Source organism: Nasonia vitripennis (assembly GCF_009193385.2).
Source record: "Nasonia vitripennis strain AsymCx chromosome 2 unlocalized genomic scaffold, Nvit_psr_1.1 chr2_random0010, whole genome shotgun sequence".
NCBI classification, from domain to species: domain Eukaryota; kingdom Metazoa; phylum Arthropoda; class Insecta; order Hymenoptera; family Pteromalidae; genus Nasonia; species Nasonia vitripennis.
Genome location: NW_022279617.1, coordinates 575,747 through 598,207, shown reverse-complemented (window position 1 = coordinate 598,207; position 22,461 = coordinate 575,747). Strand labels below are relative to the sequence as shown.

At 46.0% G+C, this 22,461-nt stretch overlaps 2 protein-coding genes across 2 annotated transcripts in view; one reads left to right on the top strand and one right to left on the bottom strand.

The window, feature by feature from the left end:
* LOC100118460 (tyrosine decarboxylase) overlaps nucleotides 1-22,461 on the bottom strand; it is a 486,598-nt gene that overhangs the window by 682 nt on the left and 463,455 nt on the right. The gene's annotated exons all lie outside the window — the stretch shown is intronic.
* LOC100117476 (aromatic-L-amino-acid decarboxylase) overlaps nucleotides 1-22,461 on the top strand; it is a 745,226-nt gene that overhangs the window by 455,537 nt on the left and 267,228 nt on the right. The window contains exon 9 of the mRNA XM_031925521.1: nucleotides 7,404-7,569. Within this exon, the coding sequence (XP_031781381.1) occupies nucleotides 7,404-7,569 (166 nt within the window). The remainder of the gene's footprint in view (nucleotides 1-7,403; nucleotides 7,570-22,461) is intronic.

Below are 22,461 nucleotides of genomic sequence, written 5' to 3'. Positions count from 1 at the left end.
GCGTGTGTGTGTGTGTGTGTATATATATATATATATATATATATATATATATATATATATATAATATATATATTATATATATATAATATATATATATATATATATATATATATATATATATATATATATATATATATAATATATATATATATATATAATATATATATATATATTATATATATATTGTAACGAGGAACACCGTTCCTCGCCACGCCGGTAATCGAGGCAGAATAGAGTGTGATGAAATAAGGCGGCATTAGCTCGACGTACAGAGCGCGCGCCCAGAGATCTCGGGAGCGCCGGATCGATTCTCGGTCCCGGCGTCTCCTTTTGTGATTTTCTCCACTCACGTCAAAGTCTCACCCCGTTACGTTGGCGCCCAGTTCGTGGATTAATCGGGAGGGAACTGGAAAAAAGTTTGTAATTTTCGCGATTTGCGGTGCGAGCGAAAAGCCGTTGCGAGATGAAGAAGGTCGCGCGAGCGACGTAAACACGTTCATCCCCTTGTTTACGTCGCGCTCAAATCAAGCGGATTTGAACGGCGTTCGAATATATTCGAGTGGCGTATACGAATATTTCGAACGCAATTCACACGAGAAGTCTGTGAATAATAATCGGAGATTTTTGTTTCCGAACCGAGAGCAAATATCTACCGATATTATCACACGACTTAGAATCAAACGACTCGGAGCAACGAAACTTGAAGCTGACACTAGTATCGCATGCTCTCCGAGTCGAATAATTTTCTATTTTTTATCAGGAGAATTTTAAAGCACTCTCGTTAGGATAGAGAGTTGCATAACTATTTTTTCGTGACGTCTCGTGTGAAAACAGAGTGTATTGGCGAATTTATACGCTATTTATGTGTTAACAATTAAACAGAAAAAGGCAGCAAGGAGGCAAGACGAACGCGTGCAGTCGCAGAGTATAGTCCACGCATGATATAATGGAGCAAAGCGCGCAGCGGCGCGAGTGTGTAAGTGCGAGTGCGAGCGCTTGCAGCGCTACATATAGGCATTTCTACGGGAACGCAACGGGCGCGAGGTATATATTCACTTTTACGGGAAGACGCGGAACAGTATACGCCAAGTTTGCAGCAAAGAATACCTCAAGAATTTCCGAGAGGAAATCGCACGCGACTCGTAACTCGAGATATACGCGCAATTCCACGAAAAATATTTTCGTCTTTTTTTTTTTTTTATTTTTCGGGAGTGTGAATGCGTATATGCCTGTATCTGGCGTGATAAAAAATTTTTTTAAACGGATTTCGCTCCGATTATACGAATTTGATTTTTCGTTCGATTCGATTTTGCATAGTAATCTACGTTACAGTGACGCGCTTAAGTGTGCAAGTATTTGAGTTGACAGGTTGTATTTTTGCAGCTTACGTTGTAGCAGCAAAAATACAATCTAGGGGCTATCTGGAGTAAGTGCGTAGTATAGGATGCTGCCACGTCATTGTTGCACAGCCGCGTAAACGTCTTTTAGACGCGATATAGAACACGGAGATCGGCCAACATGGCGAAGAAAATAGAGGAAGTCGTCGAAGATTAGTGCTGGGGCATCGACGATGAAGACATGGAAGAGGCCCTAGAGAGTATGCATCTGAAGCCAGACGGCAAGCGATTTGATCGTGCGGCTAGGCTGCAGAGATGGCTCCTCGGAGAGTACTCCGAGTCAGATTTAAGAGAGAGTCTGGACGCCTTGACAGTAATGGCGCGAGTGAAGAGGGAAGAGCTGTGTAAGTAATTCATCGACGACACGGCGAAACAAGTATCGACACGCTCGATTTATACGGGCGATTATAACGCTGTACAGCCGCACCCTCTGAAGCTATCACAACAAGAGATCGAGGCCAATAAAGTCGTGGTGACGCCGGAGATCGAGTTGAACTACGGTCAACTACTGCTAAACGCGTTGTCAATGAGAGACGCGTTTGCAGAGATGCTAGTCGCTGAGGAGAGCAGACAGGCACAAGCGCCCGGGGCGACGCCGGAAGACCAAGCCAGGTTACCGGCGCAAGAGCGCAGAGTCGAGACCAGAATAAAATCGTCACGACAAAGGTGCCGACATGAAATCTGGTTACGACAGTAACCACGACAACGACGACAACGGCGACAACAAAAACGCCAACAACTACGGCGAGCGAAGGTCGATATAAACTTGTCTTCAAAAACGGAATGGTCCGCCATCGGCACAGCAGCAGTGACTGGCGAATTAGATACCAGACCTCAATAAAGCGCTGTACCAACGAGCAATCGAAGACAGAACATCCAGCCCATCGGTCCTGCGGTGAACAAATGGGGGATTAAGTTCACTGGGGATTCATCATTAAGCGTCGAGAACTTCCTATAACGCATGGAAGGACGCACAAGGCTGGACGACCTGTCCGACGCGCAGATCTTAGCGTCATTACAAGAGGTATTGACAGACAACGCGTATGAGTGGCTACAGAACCGACTCTCTGAACAGGGAGAATGGTCCAGCTGGGGCAATTTCTGCAAGTTTATCAAAAGATGATACGGGCAGACGCAAGGCTACCAGTAGAACCTACTAAGTGAAGTAATTATCGAGAACGCACGGACCTGGTTAACGCGTGCGGATGTACGTAAACAAAGTGCAATGCATAATGCGGAGGATGGATCTCCGACTAGACGCTAGCCAGCAACTGGATCGTATATACCATAATATGCTGCCCGCTCTCAAACGCGGACTCCAGCGGGAAGACTTCTCAACCGTGGAGCAATTACTTGAGGCAGCAGTCAAAGTTAAGGCCGCCCTAGCCTGCGAAGCCTTATACCGAGCACCTCCGAAGCTCGGAGTAGCGATCGTCCCCGAATGCGCCTTTAAGGGCGAAACGCCGAAGATTGGCGGCAAAACGCCGGTAGCAACCGTAGGATTAGCAAAGCCAACTGACTCACTACCCTTATTAGTCGACACCATAGGCAAGCTGTTCGATTGGAAGATTGAGGCGATGGCGCAACCGGCGAAACAAGCCAACGCTGGAGGAGACAGCAAGAAGTCAGCCGCTCAGCGAGGACGCTCTGGACCTAGGAAAAAGTGAGACAAGTCTCCAAGTCCAAAGCGCAAAAGCCAGAAGTCTGGTGAGGGTTCTGGACAATCGGACCAAAGAGAGCAGAAGAAGCCAATAGAATGCTTCAAATGCTATGCAAAAGGCCACCTCGCCCGAGAATGTACTTTAGGTAAGGGAAACGGCAAAAAGGAGGAGTAGGCGAGGTTACTACTCCTCTTGAACCGTCGCGTCTCCCCGAGAGGAGAGGCACGTAACGGAGGGCGTAGATGATACCTCGCGCGAATCCTCAGGCGATTTTGATCGCATGGTCGCACCGCTATTTAGCGAATCTCGCCAGCCGACAATATCGCCAAATGTAGACGAGTCGTTCAAGTGGCTACGATAGCTACAGCAGGGACGATAAGGAGGAGATGTGTCAACAAGTACGAGAGTTGCTTTCTGCAGGCACCATCGAGCCCTCTGATAGTGTTTGGTCAAGCCCGGTAGTGATGGTGCGCTAAGCGAATGAGCAATATCGTTTTTGAGTCGACTTCCGAAAAGTTAATGCGCTTCCTTCGAAAACTGCAGAAAGCGAAGTACATATCAACGTTGAACCTTAGCAGCGCATGCCATCAAATACCGTTGAAACCGGAAGCAAGACCTCTGACGGCCTTTACAGTTCCTGGGCTAAGCTTATTCCAATTCACGCGTATGCTGTTTGGTTTAGCCTACGCTGGAGCGACCTTCCAGCGAATGATTGACGAAGTAATCAGCTCAGAACTCCGGACATACGCGTACTCATATCTTGATGACATCATCATCGCGACGAAGACATTCGAAGAACATCTCGAGAACCTAGAGAAGGTACTCAAGCGAGTGAACGCGGCTGGACTAACGATCAACCGGGACAAGAGTGTCTTCTGCCCAAAACAAGTCAAGTACCTCGGCGTCCTGGTTAATCACGATGGTTTTTGGCCAGATCCGGGGGAGATAGCGCTTATCGTGGCGTATTTAGCACCATAAAACCTAAAACAGCTGAGATGTTTCTTAGAAATGGCGTCGTGGTATCGCAAATTCTTGCAAGAATTCGCGACCGTCGCTGAATCACTTCATCGCTTGACGAAGAAAGGCAGAAAATACGAGTGGGGAACGGAACAGCAAGACGCTTTTCAACAGTTCGCGTTGCAGACCCACGCCAGCAACACCGGTCTCGGCGCGGTACTTTTCCAAGTAATCAACAAAGAAGAGCGGGTAATGGAATTCGCTAGCCGCACAATGTCGAAAGCCAAGAGAAATCACAGTGTCACAGAGAGAGAATGTCTAGCTGTGATCTGGGCTATACGGAAGTTCAGACCTTATATTGAGGGATACCAATTTAAGGTCGTCACGGACCACAGTAGTTTGCGGCGGCTATGCAACTTTCATAATCTCTCCGGACGCCTAGCAAGATGGGCGCACGCAATGCAGGGCTACGTCTACACTGTGGAGCATAGAAAAGGCCTGCTAAACGCCGTACCAGACGCATTCTCATGTATGTACAAAGAAGACGCAGTACCAGTCGAAGCAGTCGGATGGGCAAGCGAAACCCAGGACGAATGGTACTGCGAAAAGGTCCGTGAGAAGCGTAGACCGGTGTCTTACAAAGTCGGAGACTTGGTGATGAGGCGAAATCACGTATCGTCCTCTGGAGCGGAGCATTGCTCTGCGAAGCTAGCGCCATCATATATTGGCCCGTGTAAGATAGTAGAGATACGTGGCACCAATACATATCGACTTGTCGATGAGATGGGACAGCAAGTAGATCTTTCACCAGCTGCGCAGCTAAAGCCCTTTTATTCGTCAGCGACGGACGAAGAGTCGCAGAAGAGCAAAGAAGATGGCGACGCTCAACCTCCAAGGAACGCGAGCGTAGACGCGGGTGCTAGAGAAGCACTGTCGCTAAGTGAGCGAGACTCTGTCTGCAAACAAAGCGATATTACGTCCGAAGCAAGCGAAAAAGACACGCGTGGTCGTAATAAACTCTGCGGCCAAGAAGAGTGGCCGTCCAAGGAAAAGGGTGTACACGGCTAGGCGTGCTAGACCTACGCCAGAGACCCCTAGAGCTGAGATTGACACCGAGAAGAGAAGGCCTGGTCGTCTGAAGGGTTCGTGCAACTACGGGCATGTAGCGACAACTACTAACCCGTCGATGTCACCGCGAAAAACGGGCGCACGAAGGGTTGCGGACCTAAGGTAGAAAATTTATCTGATGAGGTATAAATCCTGAGGAGCTACAAGCGGCCTTCGAGCAAGTGGTGGCCGCGTTGGCCAGGAAGAAAGAGAGGCCTAATCCGTTAGGTATGCAAGGGAGAAGATCCCTGGAGCGCCTTCCCTCCCGATGACGAGGTTTAGGCGTACTTCGCCCCTGAAGACGAAAAAAAAGAAGAGGGAATGTTGGTGGTGCGCCGTCCAGAACCACTTGCGCTGATTGCTGGCAAGGGCGAGACGACCGCGACGTGACTGCACCGCCCGCGCTCGCCGCAATCAGCGTCATCACAGATTGGGCAACTCATTTCGGCTCGCTTGGAGCGCAAGCCCGTCCACCGCGGGATCAACATCGCAGAGACACAAGCGCCGCCAGCTTGCTTGAAGGCAACAGAGGAACCCTTGAGCAAAGAGGCAGCCAAAACCAAACAAAGCTAATAGAGGCGCTAGAAGCGTCGCTGGACACGCACCGGCTAGAAGGCAAGGCGTATCGGCTTTATACGCAGTCGGTGCGCAAGCACGGTGAAGACTTCCGCCGGTGTGCCGTCAAATTGGCGCGCCTGCTTGAAAAGTGGAAAGCGGCGTTTTACGCTGCCGAAGACGTGCGACGAATCAGAGCAGCGTCCACGCGCGAAGGGCACTGTGCGCACATTAACACCTGGGGCGACGGAGAGGACGACCCAGAAGTCCTGCTACGTCTGCGGACACCCTAACGTGTCGCGCAGCAATAAATGCCCGAATGTCCGGCAACACAAGGCAAAATAAAGCCCATCCACAATCATCATCGTAATCGTGTGTTTTTCTTTATTACCCCAGTATCCCCAGATTCCTTACGTATGTAAGTTATCGAAGAAAAATGAGTGCAAACAGCGAGAAGAGTGTGGAAGTGCCTTTTCAGCCATGCAGCAGCTGTAAACAACCTATACAGCAGGTGCCAAAACACCATCAACATCAAACAAACCTATCGTGGTGAACGACAGGCAGATTATAGCCTGTCCCTCATGTGCAGACAACAGCAACGCCAAGGGTGCAAAACTCAGGACTAAATCCACCTCTGCCACAACATCAGCAACGGGAGTAACTGCAACAACAGCAGCCGGTGAACAAGAAGACGAGGTCAGCACCACCATCAGCCAACACGTCGATAAATCCCTCACCAACCCGCTCGGCCGGAGTAACAACAATACCTATGCCGTCCGTTGAGGCCGCTTTAAGGGATATTCACGGAGCACTGGACGACATACGTAATGCTCAAATGGAGGCCCTCAAGACCCAGAACATCGTGTCGAGGAGAATTCCTAAAATTGAGCAGCGTCTGGGCCCGCTGGAGAAGCGACTCAAGGCCCTCGATGAGTTGCCTGCACTCAAAACTCGTATACACAATGCTGAGTCCACCATCTCCGAGCTGCAAGCACAAATCCAAGATCTGTCATCGAGGAGCCCGACAATACAGCAGGACAACGACCGCACTGTGCCCAACACTGCGGAGGTTTGCAGCCTACGCAGTGAATTGGCCGAGTTCAAGAGGCGCCAGGAGCGGACCTCGAACTGTGTGGTCGTTGTCACGGGTTTGCACTATACCCGTGAAACCTCGCTGCATCTCCTCGCTTTCTCAGTTGTAAACGCGCTTGACCCTCTCTCTCTCTCTCGCTCTCTCTCTCTCTCGCTCTCTCTCTCTCTCTCTCTCTCGCTCTCTCTCTCTCTCTCGCTCTCTCTCTCTCGCTCTCTCTCGCTCGCTCTCTCTCGCTCGCTCTCTCTCTCTCTCTCTCTCTCTCTCTCTCTCTCTCTCTCTCTCTCTCTCTCTCTGCCGACCAAAGATGCCCGAGCACGCCCAAGCCATACACGTGTTTTTCTCGCGTGCGCAAATATCGATCCATTCGTCGCGGCGCAGCAAACTCATACGGCTACAAGTTAAAGATGCGGTGCTCAACTCGTTGCACAATATATCAGACGATAAAATATGTTAATGATCAAGTGATTCATTTTGCTAAGGAAGCGATACAAGCTTTGAATATTCAATTATTGAATTCCAGTAATAAGAAAAATTCATCCCATTACATGGCAAACTATCATTGTTGTTATTGTAAATCTTTGTTTAAGTTTAATGTTGAATTAATTCTTAGTGTAATATTATTGTATTTTAAAGTTAGGCTTGGTCTGCTTTCGTGCTAAAGGATCAGACAAATTAAATCAAAAACTTTTGAGTGCTATTAATGATTCTGGGAGAATACATATGGTGCCGGCAAAGGTTAACCAACGATACACAATACGATTTGCTCTTGCAGCACCAAATGCAACAACCGAAGATGTTGGTAAGAAATAAATACGATTGCTTTAATATTTTGTGTTTAATAATTTGCATATCGATTATGTCCTTTTTAATTGTTTCGTTTTTCATTACCTGCTATGTTAAGTATAAGTCCGCACATCAACTAAACTACCAGCATTGTATATTTTTATCTTATTTATAAGTAGTGTTGAGGGTTAATTTCTACTTTAGGCAGCGCTCTGTAGTTTATATCTTGGTGTCATTGTCTATGTGGCAAGGATAGCCGATGATAAAAATTAGGTCATTTGCTTCATTTTTAACGCTCAAGGTAGCTAATATCTAAATGATGCTCTGCATGGACAACATTATTAGTTACGCTCACTTGAATTTCTTCATCCACCATCCTTGCCGTCTAGATGTCGCACCTAGTACGAAGTGCACACCTTGTGCAAGTAATGTTTTTTAATATAGTGCTGATTTAACATGTATAATCATACATAAACGCGCCGCGCCGCGGTGATCTGCCAAGCCGCGTGTCGGTTCGATGGTGGCAGGAGGAGATTCCTACAGCTACTCCTCCACCAGTGAAAAAAGCAGAATGCCAACGTAACTCAATTAAAAAAAGGTTAGCCTTTTTAGAGAGACATCCTGCCTATAAAAAAAGGTTGCAGCAAGTAGACTCGGCGTCTGTACCATCGCACACTGTAACTTATCGGCTCAGATTCAGATAAAGATTTTGAATACAATCAAATCAAGTTTTATGAGCGTGCATTAAATGAATTTTCAAAGAAAAGTAGTAAATAAACATCTAACTTGTACAGCTAATGGCTTTCAAAATGTAGAGTTTTTTATTTTTCAATTTTTTATTTGAAGCCTTAGGTATGTGTCGTGATGACGTGGTCGGGGGGGGGGGGGGGCACAGAGAGAAGACAGAAGGTTCGTGGTCGTGGTCTTTATTGTAGCTTGCGGGCCTCTCCAGACGTGTGACTCGTAGGCTAGTCAGAGCGGAACTCACGCTGCGAGCGAGCGCTGCCGGAAGCTTAACGGTAGCGCTCGCTCGCAGCGTGAGCTGCACTCTCCCCTCTCTGCGGTCGGACGTACCGCCACCTATCGGTGGGGTACCTACATATACATATAATTCAGGTTTGTTATTTTCGGAATTCTTTTTTAAATTTATTCAATGTTTTTCCATAGCAAATTACATGTTACGGTTATAAATAAATGTGATCGTCACATTTCCCCCTAGATATTGAATCTTGATAGGGTCGTTCTATGATAATCTGGGACCACCGATATATGTTGATAGCAGTGTAAAAATATTCGATTTTGTCTTTCTTTTTTTCCAAAATCATCAAAAATATTCAAAGCACTACTGACTTGATTATTTCATTGATGTTTTGATTATTTTCAAATAGTTCAAGCGATTATATTGTATCATTGTTGAAATAAGCGTATGCGGAGAGGATTTAATTTATTGATAATGATGTGATTAATTTAACTGCTTTATATACATATAACGCCCGTCGGCACCTTTGACCATATAGTACATGGACTGCTCAAGCTATAGTGTAGTCCGTAACCAACATCTTTCATGCCAAAGTTACGACTAAGCTGTTGTGTGCAAGCGCTACAGACATCATCGACAGCGGCTAAGGAACTACCTACTGCGTGATTTGTAACGCATATCTATACCAGCTATTATAAAAAAAGAAAGAACTTATTATTTATTATTTGAAATAGTTGTTGTACGTAATAAAACAAAATAGTTTTATTTATTAGGGGCACTAATTAGTTTTAGTTTTTACTCTTATCTAATAATATCACAAGTAATACAAAATAAGTAATATCAATATAGGTAATATAATATACCAGAAATATCAAATACACTATTGATGCATGTAAAGAATAAGTTTTGTGAATTTATGCCAAATTTCTTCTTCTGACACATGAGCTGCAACTACATCATAATGATGAACCCGGATTTTTAAATATTTTTCTGCTATTGTTTTTATTAGTTTTGTTTTGTGATCATTAAATAGATTTTGGCCAATAATATGCTCTTGCATCTTTTGAGTATAAAATGTTTTAGCTGCTACCATTCTAAACGTCTTAGTTACAATGATTCAAAAAAGCTTTTTAACTTTGCCTATGTTAAGTCACAATTTTTATCTATTATTATTTATTGATTTTTACTTACTTGGGTTTCACTACTTGGGCTGAAAACTCTGCTGCTGTGCTGTGGTCAGGCTTATACAGGATGGATGTATTCAAATAAAAAACACTTGCAATTAATTGACTTTCACGATTTATTCAAGTTAAAGTTCTATATAGGTATCGGAATCGCAACCTAAGCCCGGGTAACTCTTGTCGACGGATAAGAGCGTCGTACAAGAGTCCAGATCGAGTGTATAATTACAACTGGTAGCTTGGCATATACGGGGGATACTCATTAACCTCGCTGATTTACTTATTAATTTGAGTAGTCAGTTGTCGGCTTCGCAACGATTACGCTGATATTGCTTAAATGCATTACGTCACAGAACGTCACACCTATATACTGCATATTGTCTTGAAACGAAGCAAACATCTTGCCGCGTTTTGTCGAACAATGTATCCTTCAATATAGTGGGTGATATCACTGACATAAGCTGACAATTTCAATAGTGCTAAGGCATATTCATGATCTAGAATGTTCTTAGCTTCTCGATCTCCATTATAATTTTCATTTTATCAATTACAATTTATATGTGGTCCAGCATCAAAAAAATCACCTGCTCTGAAGATTTCGAGTCGTATGCTTCTAAAATTTTAACGTTTCCTTTAAGACAGTTTGAAGTAAGTCAAAGATCTTCATATAAAGGGATCAAGTTGCAAGTTGCAAACTAATAATTAATTCTAATAAACCTGTTTTTCTATCCGATTGAATTACTAACTTGTTAGTTAATTTGAAACGCAGTTTCGAGCAGTCATTTTAAATCTAGGTAATAAAATCCTTTAGTTTTATGATAGTATTCTCACCGACTGGAAAATCTTTTGGCTTATTTGATAACTTACTCCGACAATTTAAAATATTAAAGGCATTGTTCATAACTGAATAAAATTTGGCAGTTCCTGCACAATTTTGGAATTCTTTAATATTATAAACATATTTCAAGTATAAAAGGGTGGTGAATACTGAAGATCTCAGCATTTGGGCAGCAAGACCAAAGTTCATTTTTGAGTCTTTAAAATTCATGTGTTTGTTCGTCAATTTATTCGCGGCATTTAAATTTTATTGTTTTTGAATTTCATTCAATCGCTGTATATACTCCCACGAAACTTCTCGGCCTTCGTCAACAATTAAAGGTCCTTTTTCTCTAAAGGTATTTCTAATAAGCTTTAGCATATGACATCCGTCCCAAAAAATGTGCACTTTTTTCTTCGTATCAGGATGTCGAAACCAAAGCTCGAGTTTTTTGTTGTAAGTAAATGATTGAGTTCCTTGCATATCGAAACGTTTACTACATAATAAGGCTAACCTGTGTTTTTGTATCCAAGCCACGAGTGAGAAAATAGCCAATGGGTACTTTCCATTTTTCTTATAAGGACACAACCACAAGAACAAGTGCTTTATTGGTCATGACAATTTCTTCGTTATCTTTATCAGAATCATCTTGAATTTCAGTATCAAGATCAACATTGCCATACAATTTTTGATCGGAATTAGAAAGGTGTAGTCGCTCTTTTTCTAAGCTCCGTTGAATATTTTGTTGTTGTCGATCTATTATTTTTTACGGACAATTCTTTAACAAAGTCTGGCAAACACTCCTATATTAAAAGGAAAGTTCTTGTAAGGTGATATAAAATTAAACCTTAAAATGCAATTTACGGGTGCAAAATTGACATTTTGTGCCCACTGAATCAAAAAGTACAATTATGTAGCAACACATATCTTAATCTAAACACAATTTTTGTATACAATATATAAAGTTTATAAAAATATTAATACCGTTTCACATTGTCATTTTTAACGAGTTATCGCAAAAAACTAACATTTATGTTTAGAATATAAATTCATATTTCTTTTCATTCATCACAATTATTTCCGAGACGTGGAAAAATATGTACAATTTATATACTCAAAAAATTGTTTAATACGATTTCATTTGGGTACATTTTGTTAGTAAAAGAGCGCAGTATTGTAAATGTAGCTATAAAGAAATATGTTGCTTTAGTGTTAGTCACATGTTGTTCAATATGTTGGTTAGTCATATCACACGTATTCAAGAAAGCCTATTAAGAAGCATATAATTAGCGTGCCTAAACATCTAAAATATTGTAACGGTTCGATTTTCCCCCGGGTGTTGAGTGGTCACTCAGATCGAGGATTCGGTTAAGGGGAAGGTTTAATAATGACTCTGTATGTTTTAATATTTAGTATCAAAATCAACAACGTGGGTGTTAGATGTTAAAGCCCACCTGTAACAGAAATCAAATAACGTGATTCGTTAGGAAGATTTCGCCTTTACAATCGGAGTAATTTAAACTAGCGCGATTACAATATCTTTAGAGCGACTATACAATTACTGTGCAGTTACGACTATGCGCTTGCAGCATCGGTGAATCGGGTCGGTGACGGATTCTGAGGTAAGGATTGCATTCGGTTGCGACGGAGTCGTGTGCGCACGGCTACGTCGATCCGAATGCGTCAGGATGTAGGCTACGGGTTTCAGCGACTCTGGGTATCGTTCACGTGTGCTCACGAGGACGAGACTCGTTGTCGTTCGAATTTTCCTGATTATCTTGTGTGCTCACGACGATAATTCGGAGAACCGGGATTCAGTATTGCTAACTAGTCGTCACGTGTGCTCACGAGACGATTTTGTCAACGGGGGTCTAGCTCTGGCTCTCCTTGCAGTATCGTGTGCTCACAGTACTATCCGGATCGGAAGCTGGAATAGAACTGCCCGCTACGCCGCGTGGTTAGCCTTATAAAGCTCTGCGGCGTGTATGTGTATATCCCTGTTAAAAATAGTCAATAAAGATCGATTTAATCATTAATTAAATCCTAAGCTATATCTGAATCTCATTTTTTGCATAAGAACTCGATTAAAATAGATAGAATCAATACAAATCGATAGAAATTGATCAAATTTTATACAAAAAAGGACTAGTAGAGTTAATAGAAACTAATGTTTGGTATAAACTATCGACTTTTCTTCTTATTTTTCGTATTAAAATCTATTAACTCCTGTTGATTCTAATCGATTTTAATCGAGTCCTTATACAAAAAATATTATTTAGAATTAGCATAGAATTTGTTGATAATTTAATCGATCCTTAGTGACTATTTTTTGCAGGGATAGGTGCGTTTGCGGCGCTACGCGCGCGCCGCCTGGTGCGTTATGGCTGAGTCGCTTGTCGGACCGCTGCGGCCTGCGCTTATGCGGACTCATGTAATTTATAATTCTTACGTTATCACTACAAACTCAACGCAACTAAATCGCATATTATAACCGTATAATAACCTCAATATTATTTGTTCGTGTTACATTAATAACAATAAACTAAACTACTACCTTCCACATCTTCGTCGGAGCTACTCCCGATTCCTTCATCAGTTATACGCCCCCGCCTTTGTCTTCATTTCTTATGGTTGACTGGGCTCAAGAATATTCTGGCATAAATAAACGTTAAGACGTTTATTCCTATTATCCAGTGCGGCTACTGGTCTGCTAGTTGTGACGTGGCAAAACCCGTAAACGAATTTTTTCTTTCGTTTTACAGCCTCTTATCTGCGACACAGATTTAGCTGCAGACTTATTCCGTAAGGGTTAATCAAGTGGCGCGGCAGCGCCACGAAGGCGAGTTTGAAAAGCAGACGAAGCTTTGGCGCCCGCGACACTATTTACTTCTATATTGGTATCCGAGATTTTACTTTTAAGAAAAACGATACTTTCCATAATTGTTTCTAAGTAATTTTTATATATTATTACATTCGTGTGCTAATCAGTGATTTTTAATAAAAGTTGTCAAAAACGCATCATTTATATAATATAAACAATCTTGTATATGATTTGCTCAAATCATTATCTTTTTCTCCAGTGTGAAAGGACGGTGAAGTTAGCCGCCTCCAGTGTGAAAGGACGGCGAAGTTAGCTGCGCATAAAAAATGATAGGGAATTGCTTTTCCACCTTTTTTACATATCCTCACATTCCTCATATCATTGCGGGGTTACATACAAAAAAATATTACTGCGGCGTCCTATTAAATTAAGAGTTTATATTATAGGTATAAAAATCATTCAAGAGCGGTCTCTAGGTGTACAAGGTTGCCGGTGATGAGGTCTAGGTAGTTTGCCCCGTGGTTTTTCGTGTTTAGGTGTAAAAATCATTTGAACGCGGTGTCTAGGTGTACAGGGTGGCCGATGACGAGGTCTAGGTGGTTTGCACCGTAGTTTTTGGTGTCTAGGTGTAGAAATAATTCAAAAGGGGTGCATATCAGAACAATTAGTGATTTCATGTTAGTGATAAAAATGCACAGCCCTACACACCAGCGGGAAACCGGCAAACCTCTGCACTGCGAGTGCCGGTAAGTGCTTCGACACCGGCTGCGATACCGACTATGACGAAGAGTCTACATGCGATGGGCCTAGGCACAAAATTAACCCGCTCACCACGAGTCACTGTTGAGCAGATGGTCGGGTGGAAAAACGTCTCGCAGACACAGAACATCAAACCAAGGAAGCAAGAGGCATTCCTCATAGGAGTCAACAAGTACAAGGCATCCCCAACGACACCGTCTACAGGATCGCTCATTGGAAGGCCTAACGTGAGGATGGAGGAACCGAGCTGCGCTGACGTGGATGCTGAGGCGAGTCAAGGTGCAACTGCGAATGCGACAGCTGACAACTATTCGCAAACTCTCGAGCACCAACTCAAGACAAGATCAGTTCAGCAGTCCCTACTGAGTGCGAACGACACCACACGCGCGAGTGAAATTAGTATTTCGGGGGTTAAGAATATATTGATTCCGGTAAGCACCATGGATCTTCTATTTCAAAGATTTGATATGCTGCAGGGACAGCTCGATGAGTTGATCTTGGGTGCGCATCGCGGTTCAGGATTACGCGAAAGTCGTTGCACCTGCATAAAGCCCGACACTACGGTTACTGATCTTGCTGCACAGGTTGTGTCGCTTGAGGAAGTGATTAGGAAAACAAAACGCAGATATCGTCGAGCTTACTCTTAAATGCGAGCAAATGCTGAAGCAAAGTTTGAGCCATAAAGATATTTCAAGCGTGGATCTTGGGATCGGAGAGTGGTTTCATGGTCCTTGCCGGAACTCAACCAACACCGCGGTTCCTGTCGCATCGGATTCAGACGCGGCTGCTGTCTCTGATTTGCGTGCTGCCGCTGCTGCGTTTGGGTCCGTCCCTCAGAGTAGTTCCCCTTCGCGGAGTGTACACGGGATCGATGAGACGGCTGAGAGTCGCGAGGTAATTCTAAATGGCATTTTAAAAAGTAACTGCAAGGTCACACGCGCCAATTGGCGGATAAAGCTTTTGCGACTCTCAGCACTGTTCTCCCTTCACTCGCGAAAAGTGACATCACTTCCGTGCGCATCATGCGTTCTAGAAAACCGGCTGGAAAACCGGGAGCGGAGGAGTCGGCCGAATCGGGACCGGGGTCAGGTGCGCTTCCTTCGTGTGCGGTTGAGCTCTCTGACTCGAGTATAGCTAGGCAAATAATACGGGCAAAGCGTGCCTATAATTATTTAACAACCAACGATATTAATGCTGACTCTTTGGGCCCGAATGCCGCCGCCTGCGTGCCTAAACAAAAAATTTTCATAAATGAGGTACTACCCAAACATAAATTTCAGTTATTTAAGAGCCTTTGACGTGTAGCCCAGGGAATAGGGTTCAAGTACGTTTGGCACACTGGTGGTAGGTTCCTGGCTAAGCGTAGGGGCGGCAAGCGTGCGCATACTTTTGAGTCAGCTGCGGATCTACATGCCATCCATGCAGCGCTCCAGCAAACATTAAAACACCTGCAGGGGCCTGCCTGCTCAAGTGCTGATTTCCTTAAAGTAGGCAAGAACGGGAAAAATAAAAATAAAAATAAAACTGATTTAAATATAGCCGCAGAGAGATTGGAACTGCTGGAGGGCGGCATGGTGGACGCGGCCCCGGCTTCGACGTGACTAGGCTCGCCCAATTGCCGTATTGTGAAAGGTGGTGGGAACTATCTTAAGGTGAGCTTCGTTAATGTCAACTCTATCCGCGTACATATAATCGAGAGACTCCGTCTATACCTTGCGGATGACCCTTCCTACCACATATTCAGAATTGCAGAATCGTGGCTAGGCCCCGTGGTTGATAACGATCTACTACGAATAGAGGGTTATTCTATCCTGCAACAGGGTATTAATGTTCACGAGAGAGGAGTCATGCTGTACATTAAAAATGATTTTAAAGTTAAGAAATTTGAATCCTCAAACATTCTTGGGCCGGGAAAATCGGATGTTTACGAGTATCTTTTCTCCGAAGTACAGCAGGCGAATCTCCTGCAAATCCTCATAGGCGTGATCTACAGGCCTCCTAAGGTGCCCATGCAAACTGTTACCGACCTGTTTAGTCTCTTAAGGAATCTCACATCAGAGTACAGCCACAAAGTAATTATGGGCGATCTTAATGCGGATCTGGCGTCGGCATCTGAGGAAGCGAGTGCGATTAGACGTCTGACTGAAGCTTTCCCTTCGGGTAGTCCAACATGGCCCTACGCATCACACCTCTAGCTCATACACGTGGATCGACATGATGCTGACCGATGACAATGACGTAGTACGCGACTATATGAACGAGTGGCTGCCCAGCTTCGGCAAGCACGCGATTATTGATGTAACCATCCACATTTTCTCGCCAGAGCAAAATAAACGCGCTTTCTCTTACAGAGACTTCAACAAGATCAGCTCTGACTCCCTGGTAGAACTGCTGTCTTGCTGTGACTGAGCCCCCACGAGTTCGACTGACTTTGACCTGGAGGAGGCATTGAATAGTTTAAATAACAACCTCAATCTCGCGATTAATAAACTCGCCCCCTTAAAAACAGTACGCTCGCGTAAAAAATATGCTCCCTGGTTTGGGCCTGTTCTGAGGTTACTCGTTGACAAGCGTAACGCCACACACGAACGCTACAAGCGTACTGGGCGTGCGGCATTGCTCGACGAGTTTCTTCGGCTTAGTAACGAGGTCGATTAGAGCATAATTCGCGATCGTGATTCTTTTATGCATGACCACCTTACAGAGGCGCTCAATGAGAACAAAAACATCTGGAAAGAGATGTGTAATCTCGGCCTTCTCCCCAGGCGTAAGGAGAAGGAACTTCACGGCTTTACCCTAGAGGAACTAAACGCTCACTTTGCGGGGGTGTCCGTCTCCCCTCTCGAAAACATCAATGATGCAATGGATACGATTCCAACTGCTAACGAAGAAGGCCTTACCTTTAAACAAACTAATATTAGTGAAGTAGTTATTTCAATCTCTAACTTATCCTCGCAGGTGAGAGGGTTTGACGGCGTCCCCCAGGAGGTGATCGTGAAGTCTCTTCCGGCTATTGGTGGCTTCATTGTTGACATCTTTAACTCTTCCTTCGCCAGGGGGGTCTTCCCGAGTGCCTGAAAGCGAGCAGAGCTTATTATGCTAAAAAAAACGGTGACTCCCTCAACAGTGGGCGACTTTCGCCCGATTGCTTTGCTCTGCTTCCTATCAAAGGTGCTCGAGAAGATTGCTCATGACCAAATCACGGAGTACCTGAATAAAAATAAGCTCCTAGATCCCCTCCAGGTCGGATTCAGAAAACATCACAGCAGACAGACTGCACTGTTCAAGCTTACAGACGACGTACGAATGACCATAAACAAGAAACTAGTGACGCTGCTCTTGTTGTTCGATGTCAGCAAAGCTTTTGACTCAATCTCTCCCCCGAGATTGTTATCTAAATTGCGCCAGCTAGGGTTCTCAAGATCGGCTCTCCTGTGGATCAAATCATACTTAGAGGGCCGCACTCAAGCGGTTTTCTCTAAAGGCCACGGTAATTCTGACTGGCTAGAAACAAATCTAGGCGTTCCACAGGGTTCCGTCTTGGGACCTCTGCTATTTAGTCTTTATGTTCATGACTACCAGGACGTGCTCAGTGAACGCGACATAAAACATGTCTTCTACGCGGACGACCTGCAGATTTACTTACACTCTACCATCGACAGAATACAGGAGACTACTGCTCGGCTGACTGAAGCGGCACGGCTTGTCGCTGACTGGACGGAACGCTCCGGCTTGTGTCTTAATGCGGGCAAGACTAAGGCGATATATTTTGGCTCCAAAAAGAGAGTCAATGATCTAGATTGCATGGGCTTGCCTGGTATTGAGATGCGGGGCGGTGTGACTCCTTGTAGCCTATTCAAGACGGTGATGGCTTCCAAAACGGTGTCTCGGGGAGGTTGGGCTCGTCCGTCTTGGGCTGGCAGATAGTTAGCTGGTTCTACAAACCCCATCCCGCTGGATAATCTTATTTGGAAAGAGAACGGGCCAGGAGCCATCGCTGGTCATGTTCTGTTGTGTGGTGCCGCACGACGCTCTTCTAATTGCCTTAAAAGCTCAGCCCGCAGGACGGCCTCTTCCTGGAGATCCAATCTCCTCCGTAGGTTCTTAGCTTAGCGCTTATCATCCTCTCCCCCAGCGGCTTCAGCTGTGCGCCTCGCTTCTTTGAGGCAAGCGGCCTCGCCCCGTCGTCTCTCGCTCTCGACCCGGGTTGCTTCCGCCTGCAGTCGCTCTTCTTCTAGGCGAGCTGCCCTTGCCAGCCTTCTTTCGTTTTCCTCTCGTTTTGCATTGGCTCACCTTCGCTCCTCTTCGGCTTTTCGCTTTCGCTCGATTCTTGCCTTCTCTGCTCTACGAATTGCTGATCACGTGGCTAAGTCCCTCTGGATCTCTCTCTCTCTCTCTCTCTCTCTCTCTCTCTCTCTCTCTCTCTCTCTCTCTCTCTCTTCCCTCTGCCTACGCTCCTCCTCTTCTCTCCATCGCCCATATCTAATACTTCTCTTCCGCTCACTTCAAGCTTAGTCATCCCTTGAAGAATCTTGCTGGGCAGTTCTTTCAGCGCGGCCTTCTCTTTTGGGAGACATATTCCCCAGACAGCTGCGCACATCGCAACGAGGTTCCTCCGTTGAGGAGTCTCTAGGGTAGCTCCTCTTGCTGTTCCGTGGCGCTGACAGTCCCACTAAATTAACCTCAGACCGGCCTGAGCTTTCATCCCTCTTTTTTTCCATGTATCACTGGTGAGGCTCGGCGCAGCAAGGGCATGAAGTAAGATCCACCTCATGCCTGCCGCAATTGTAGCAAAAGATTCTGAGACTTAGTCGAGGACAGTACCGCAGGAGATGTCCCTTCTGCCAGCAATTGAAGCATGACTTCGGCGGCGGGTCGAGCGTGGGTATGGTAGGTATTGGTACCAGCTCGCCGAATATCACTCTAGTGGTCTTTACGGGATACGGTGTCGCTCGTGTCCCTCCTTGACTCTGGTCTCTTTGATCAGCTGTCGCGTCGTTCGCTCTCGACGGAGAGCAGCGGCCCGAGAAATCCAAGGGTCCCGTGCGTCGGCTCTCACCTGAAACGCTCCCTCCCGCGCCAACCTCCGTATCGGCGGGCCTGCGAGCGAGCTCTCCCGGGAGTCTAGGTACTTCGGGAAAAAGTCGTTCTTGGTGAGTTGTCGACGGGGATTCAGTTCCCTCCGTTTATTCTGCATGCTCCGATTTCGGCTTTGTCACGGCTGCCGATTCCGCTCGTCCACGTTCGATGAGCTTGGGACGCCTGATGCAAGTGCCGTAGCGAGAGTTGCCGTTCCACTGTCCCAATCCTCGTAGCACTCTATGGGCTTCGCTGCCGTTGTAACTTCAATAGGCAGTACGGGTTGGGCCAAAGCGCGATTTACTGCGCGCACGGTAGGCGGTATTCGTGCTGCTCGCCGCTGCTTTTCCGAGCTCTCCACGTTTTTTGAAATGGAATGAATTTTCTCTACACAAAATGAACACTTTTACTTATTTACAACCAACCCCGCCTCGTTTAACTTCTGCAACATGCGCTCTACATACTTCAAGTGCTCCTCAAATTTTTCCGTCGCGATTACGTGATCGTCAAAATAGCTAAAAACGTATGGCTCCAACTCCGGTCCGAATAAGAAATCAAATAGACGCTGCAGGGTCATAGGCGCGTTGGCGAGTCCGAACGACATTCATTTAAATTGCCAAAGCCCCGATCCCGGTACTGCAAACACCGTGTACTTTCGACTCTCCTTCGCTAACGGAATTCCGGTAGCGGTGCGCACTCGCATGTTGATAGGCTTGTTGATTTAGCTTCTCTTTATATTGCTCAGCTATACGCAGCGAGATCATCGATAAATTCGCGTCTGGATCTAGCAAAGCAAGGCAAGCAAAAATTGCCCGCGCGGGCGTTATTCGCTAAATTACTCGCTCCTGCTTGCGATGCACCTCGGTTATTGCGATTTTGCAAGCTGCCTTTTAACGACGCTGCCGGCGAGTTATGCCGCGCGAACTCGCTCTGGCCTGCGTTCTGAGCAGCCACTGCGGCGAACGTAAGATCAAGCTTAACCTCACTCGACACGCTCTTGCTCGTCTCTCCCGTAGCTCCACTACTCTGCGACTTCCTCGCGCCCTTGTTCGTTCCCTTTCCTTTGCCACCCTTTTTCCCGCCCGCTACCGACTTTAGGCCTACGCGGTCCCGTGTACGCGACGCCAGGCTCTCGCATTTTGTCGGCGGTCGGCGGCGGAAGGTAGCGCGTGTCGAGATCCTTCTGGCGCTCATTCAAAAGTCCGTATCGCTCTATGTCGTCAGTGACTCGATGACTTTATCGCCTATCGCGTGGCGGTACTTTGGGTGAATCTCTACCGAAATCTTCGCGTTCTCTCCTATCGTTGTCTCCACTTCGACGCGCCGGCTTAGCCTTCGCTCTTACTCTACCTACGTTTCGCCTTGATTTTTCCCTATGATCCCATCTCTCGTTCACTGAGCTAGCCTCGCTCTCCGACCGGTCACTCCACTCATATCCTGCATTATTCGTGTCTTTGTCTAAATCGCTACATCTCGGGCTCAGACTCTGTCCTGCATATCCGTCCTTCGTACGCGGCCTTCGGCACGCTTCCGACTAGCTACTCTGAACGGCGCGTACTTACTTTCGTTTTTGGACAAATAATCTAGATGCTTGCGGTACGTAAGCAAGTTGACTTCCCCGAGACATCACTTCCTTTTTTCTTTCCGCCGCAAAAACTGGTCCTTGTTCGATGAACACAGGAGCCAGCAGCTGAGGCTCTTAGTTTTCCCATTTTGCCTAAAGTCTCGCTGCATCTCCACACTCTTCAAATTCGGCTGAGAAAGTACGCTACGCCTCGACGATCGGCCCGAGCTTGGAGTCGCGCTCCGAATTTCGTCTGGATCCTTAGCTAGCGTAAACCATCACGTGTAAATAGCGAGCCCCTTTCTCTCTCCTCTCACTCTTATCGTTGGCTTGTTCGTAGTCCCTCCCGAGGCAAGGATGAGCCGCTGCTGTGGGCCCAAAATCCATGGCTCCTGCACGCCATGCATCTCTTTGCCCCGTAGTGCGTGCGAACGTCGCATCTACGGGAACCAGTGACCGGGCTTGCATCGTTATCACTGACGTAGTCATGGTCGCCGGCACGCGCGTACTTATCATCACCCGACGCACCGTGCTCTAACATCCACTGAGATAAAGCCCTAGAAACGCCGCCGTCGCCCGATTCTCCTGACTCTGGCAACGGCGCGTGTCTCGCGCCATCGGCAACTTCTCGCTCTTAACTCTCCCGCACGTTGAGCTGCGCGAGCTGCTCTACCACCGGCGGCGCGGCTACGTCTTCCATGTACCACGGCACTCTATCATCGGTCGGATCACTTTACCGAATTATCGCGCGAACAAGTCTGTCCCGCAAAGTCTCGATGACCCCCGTGATGTTACAGCGTCTCTCTGTCAACTCTGCTATTAATACATCCGGCGGCAGTCGCGCGACTTTGAACTTAATCGTCCGATTATGCCGGACTTTTAGCACTTCCCTCATCGCAACGTGGTGTCTCACCATGATCCCGAATCTCCTTTCTACTCTCAGAAGCTCCGCGTAGCTTCTCTCTCCCCTCAAACTCCACTAACCACTCTTTCTAACTGCTCGAATTTTTCGCTTAAAGTAAACACAGAAAAGGTGGGAGCATGCAGTCACAATATATATGAATAATATTTTGTATACTTACTCCAGTAATATCTATACTCACTCACTATTCCCGAATCTCTCTACACAGCTCACTCTCTTTCAACACGAAACTTGGCCTCTAAATTAACAAACAACAAAATTCCGATCGCGATCTAATCTTGCCCCAGGTTGGGCACCATTTGTGACGTGGCAAAATCAGCAAATGAATTTTCTCTTTCGTCTTACGGCCCCTTATCCGCGACACTATTATTTCCGGATCCCGGCCTGGATCTCGGAGGAGAAACCGTTAGATCAACTCGAATCGGGATATTCGAGAAAATCGGAAAATAAGTCACTTCAAATACAATTAGAACTTTCTTTATTTCGGACTTCAATTACAAAAGTTCCGCCGCGCTACAACGCTTCTCTCTATCAATCTCTCTCTCACTCTCTCTGTCACACACACACGCATTCTATTTCTCGTTTGCGTACGACCCGACTCAGCGAAGTCGGAAACGCGGCGCGCTGCCTCTCCGCGCTCGGAAAGCGGCCGTCGTCACGTGCCTCAGGTTTGCCCAAACTGCCTCCCCCTTCTCGCTCGCCCGAACTGCCTCCCCTCTCTCGCTCGCCCAACGACACAAAGCGGATCCAGCTTCGCGGAATCGTCTCTGCACGCTCCACGCTTTT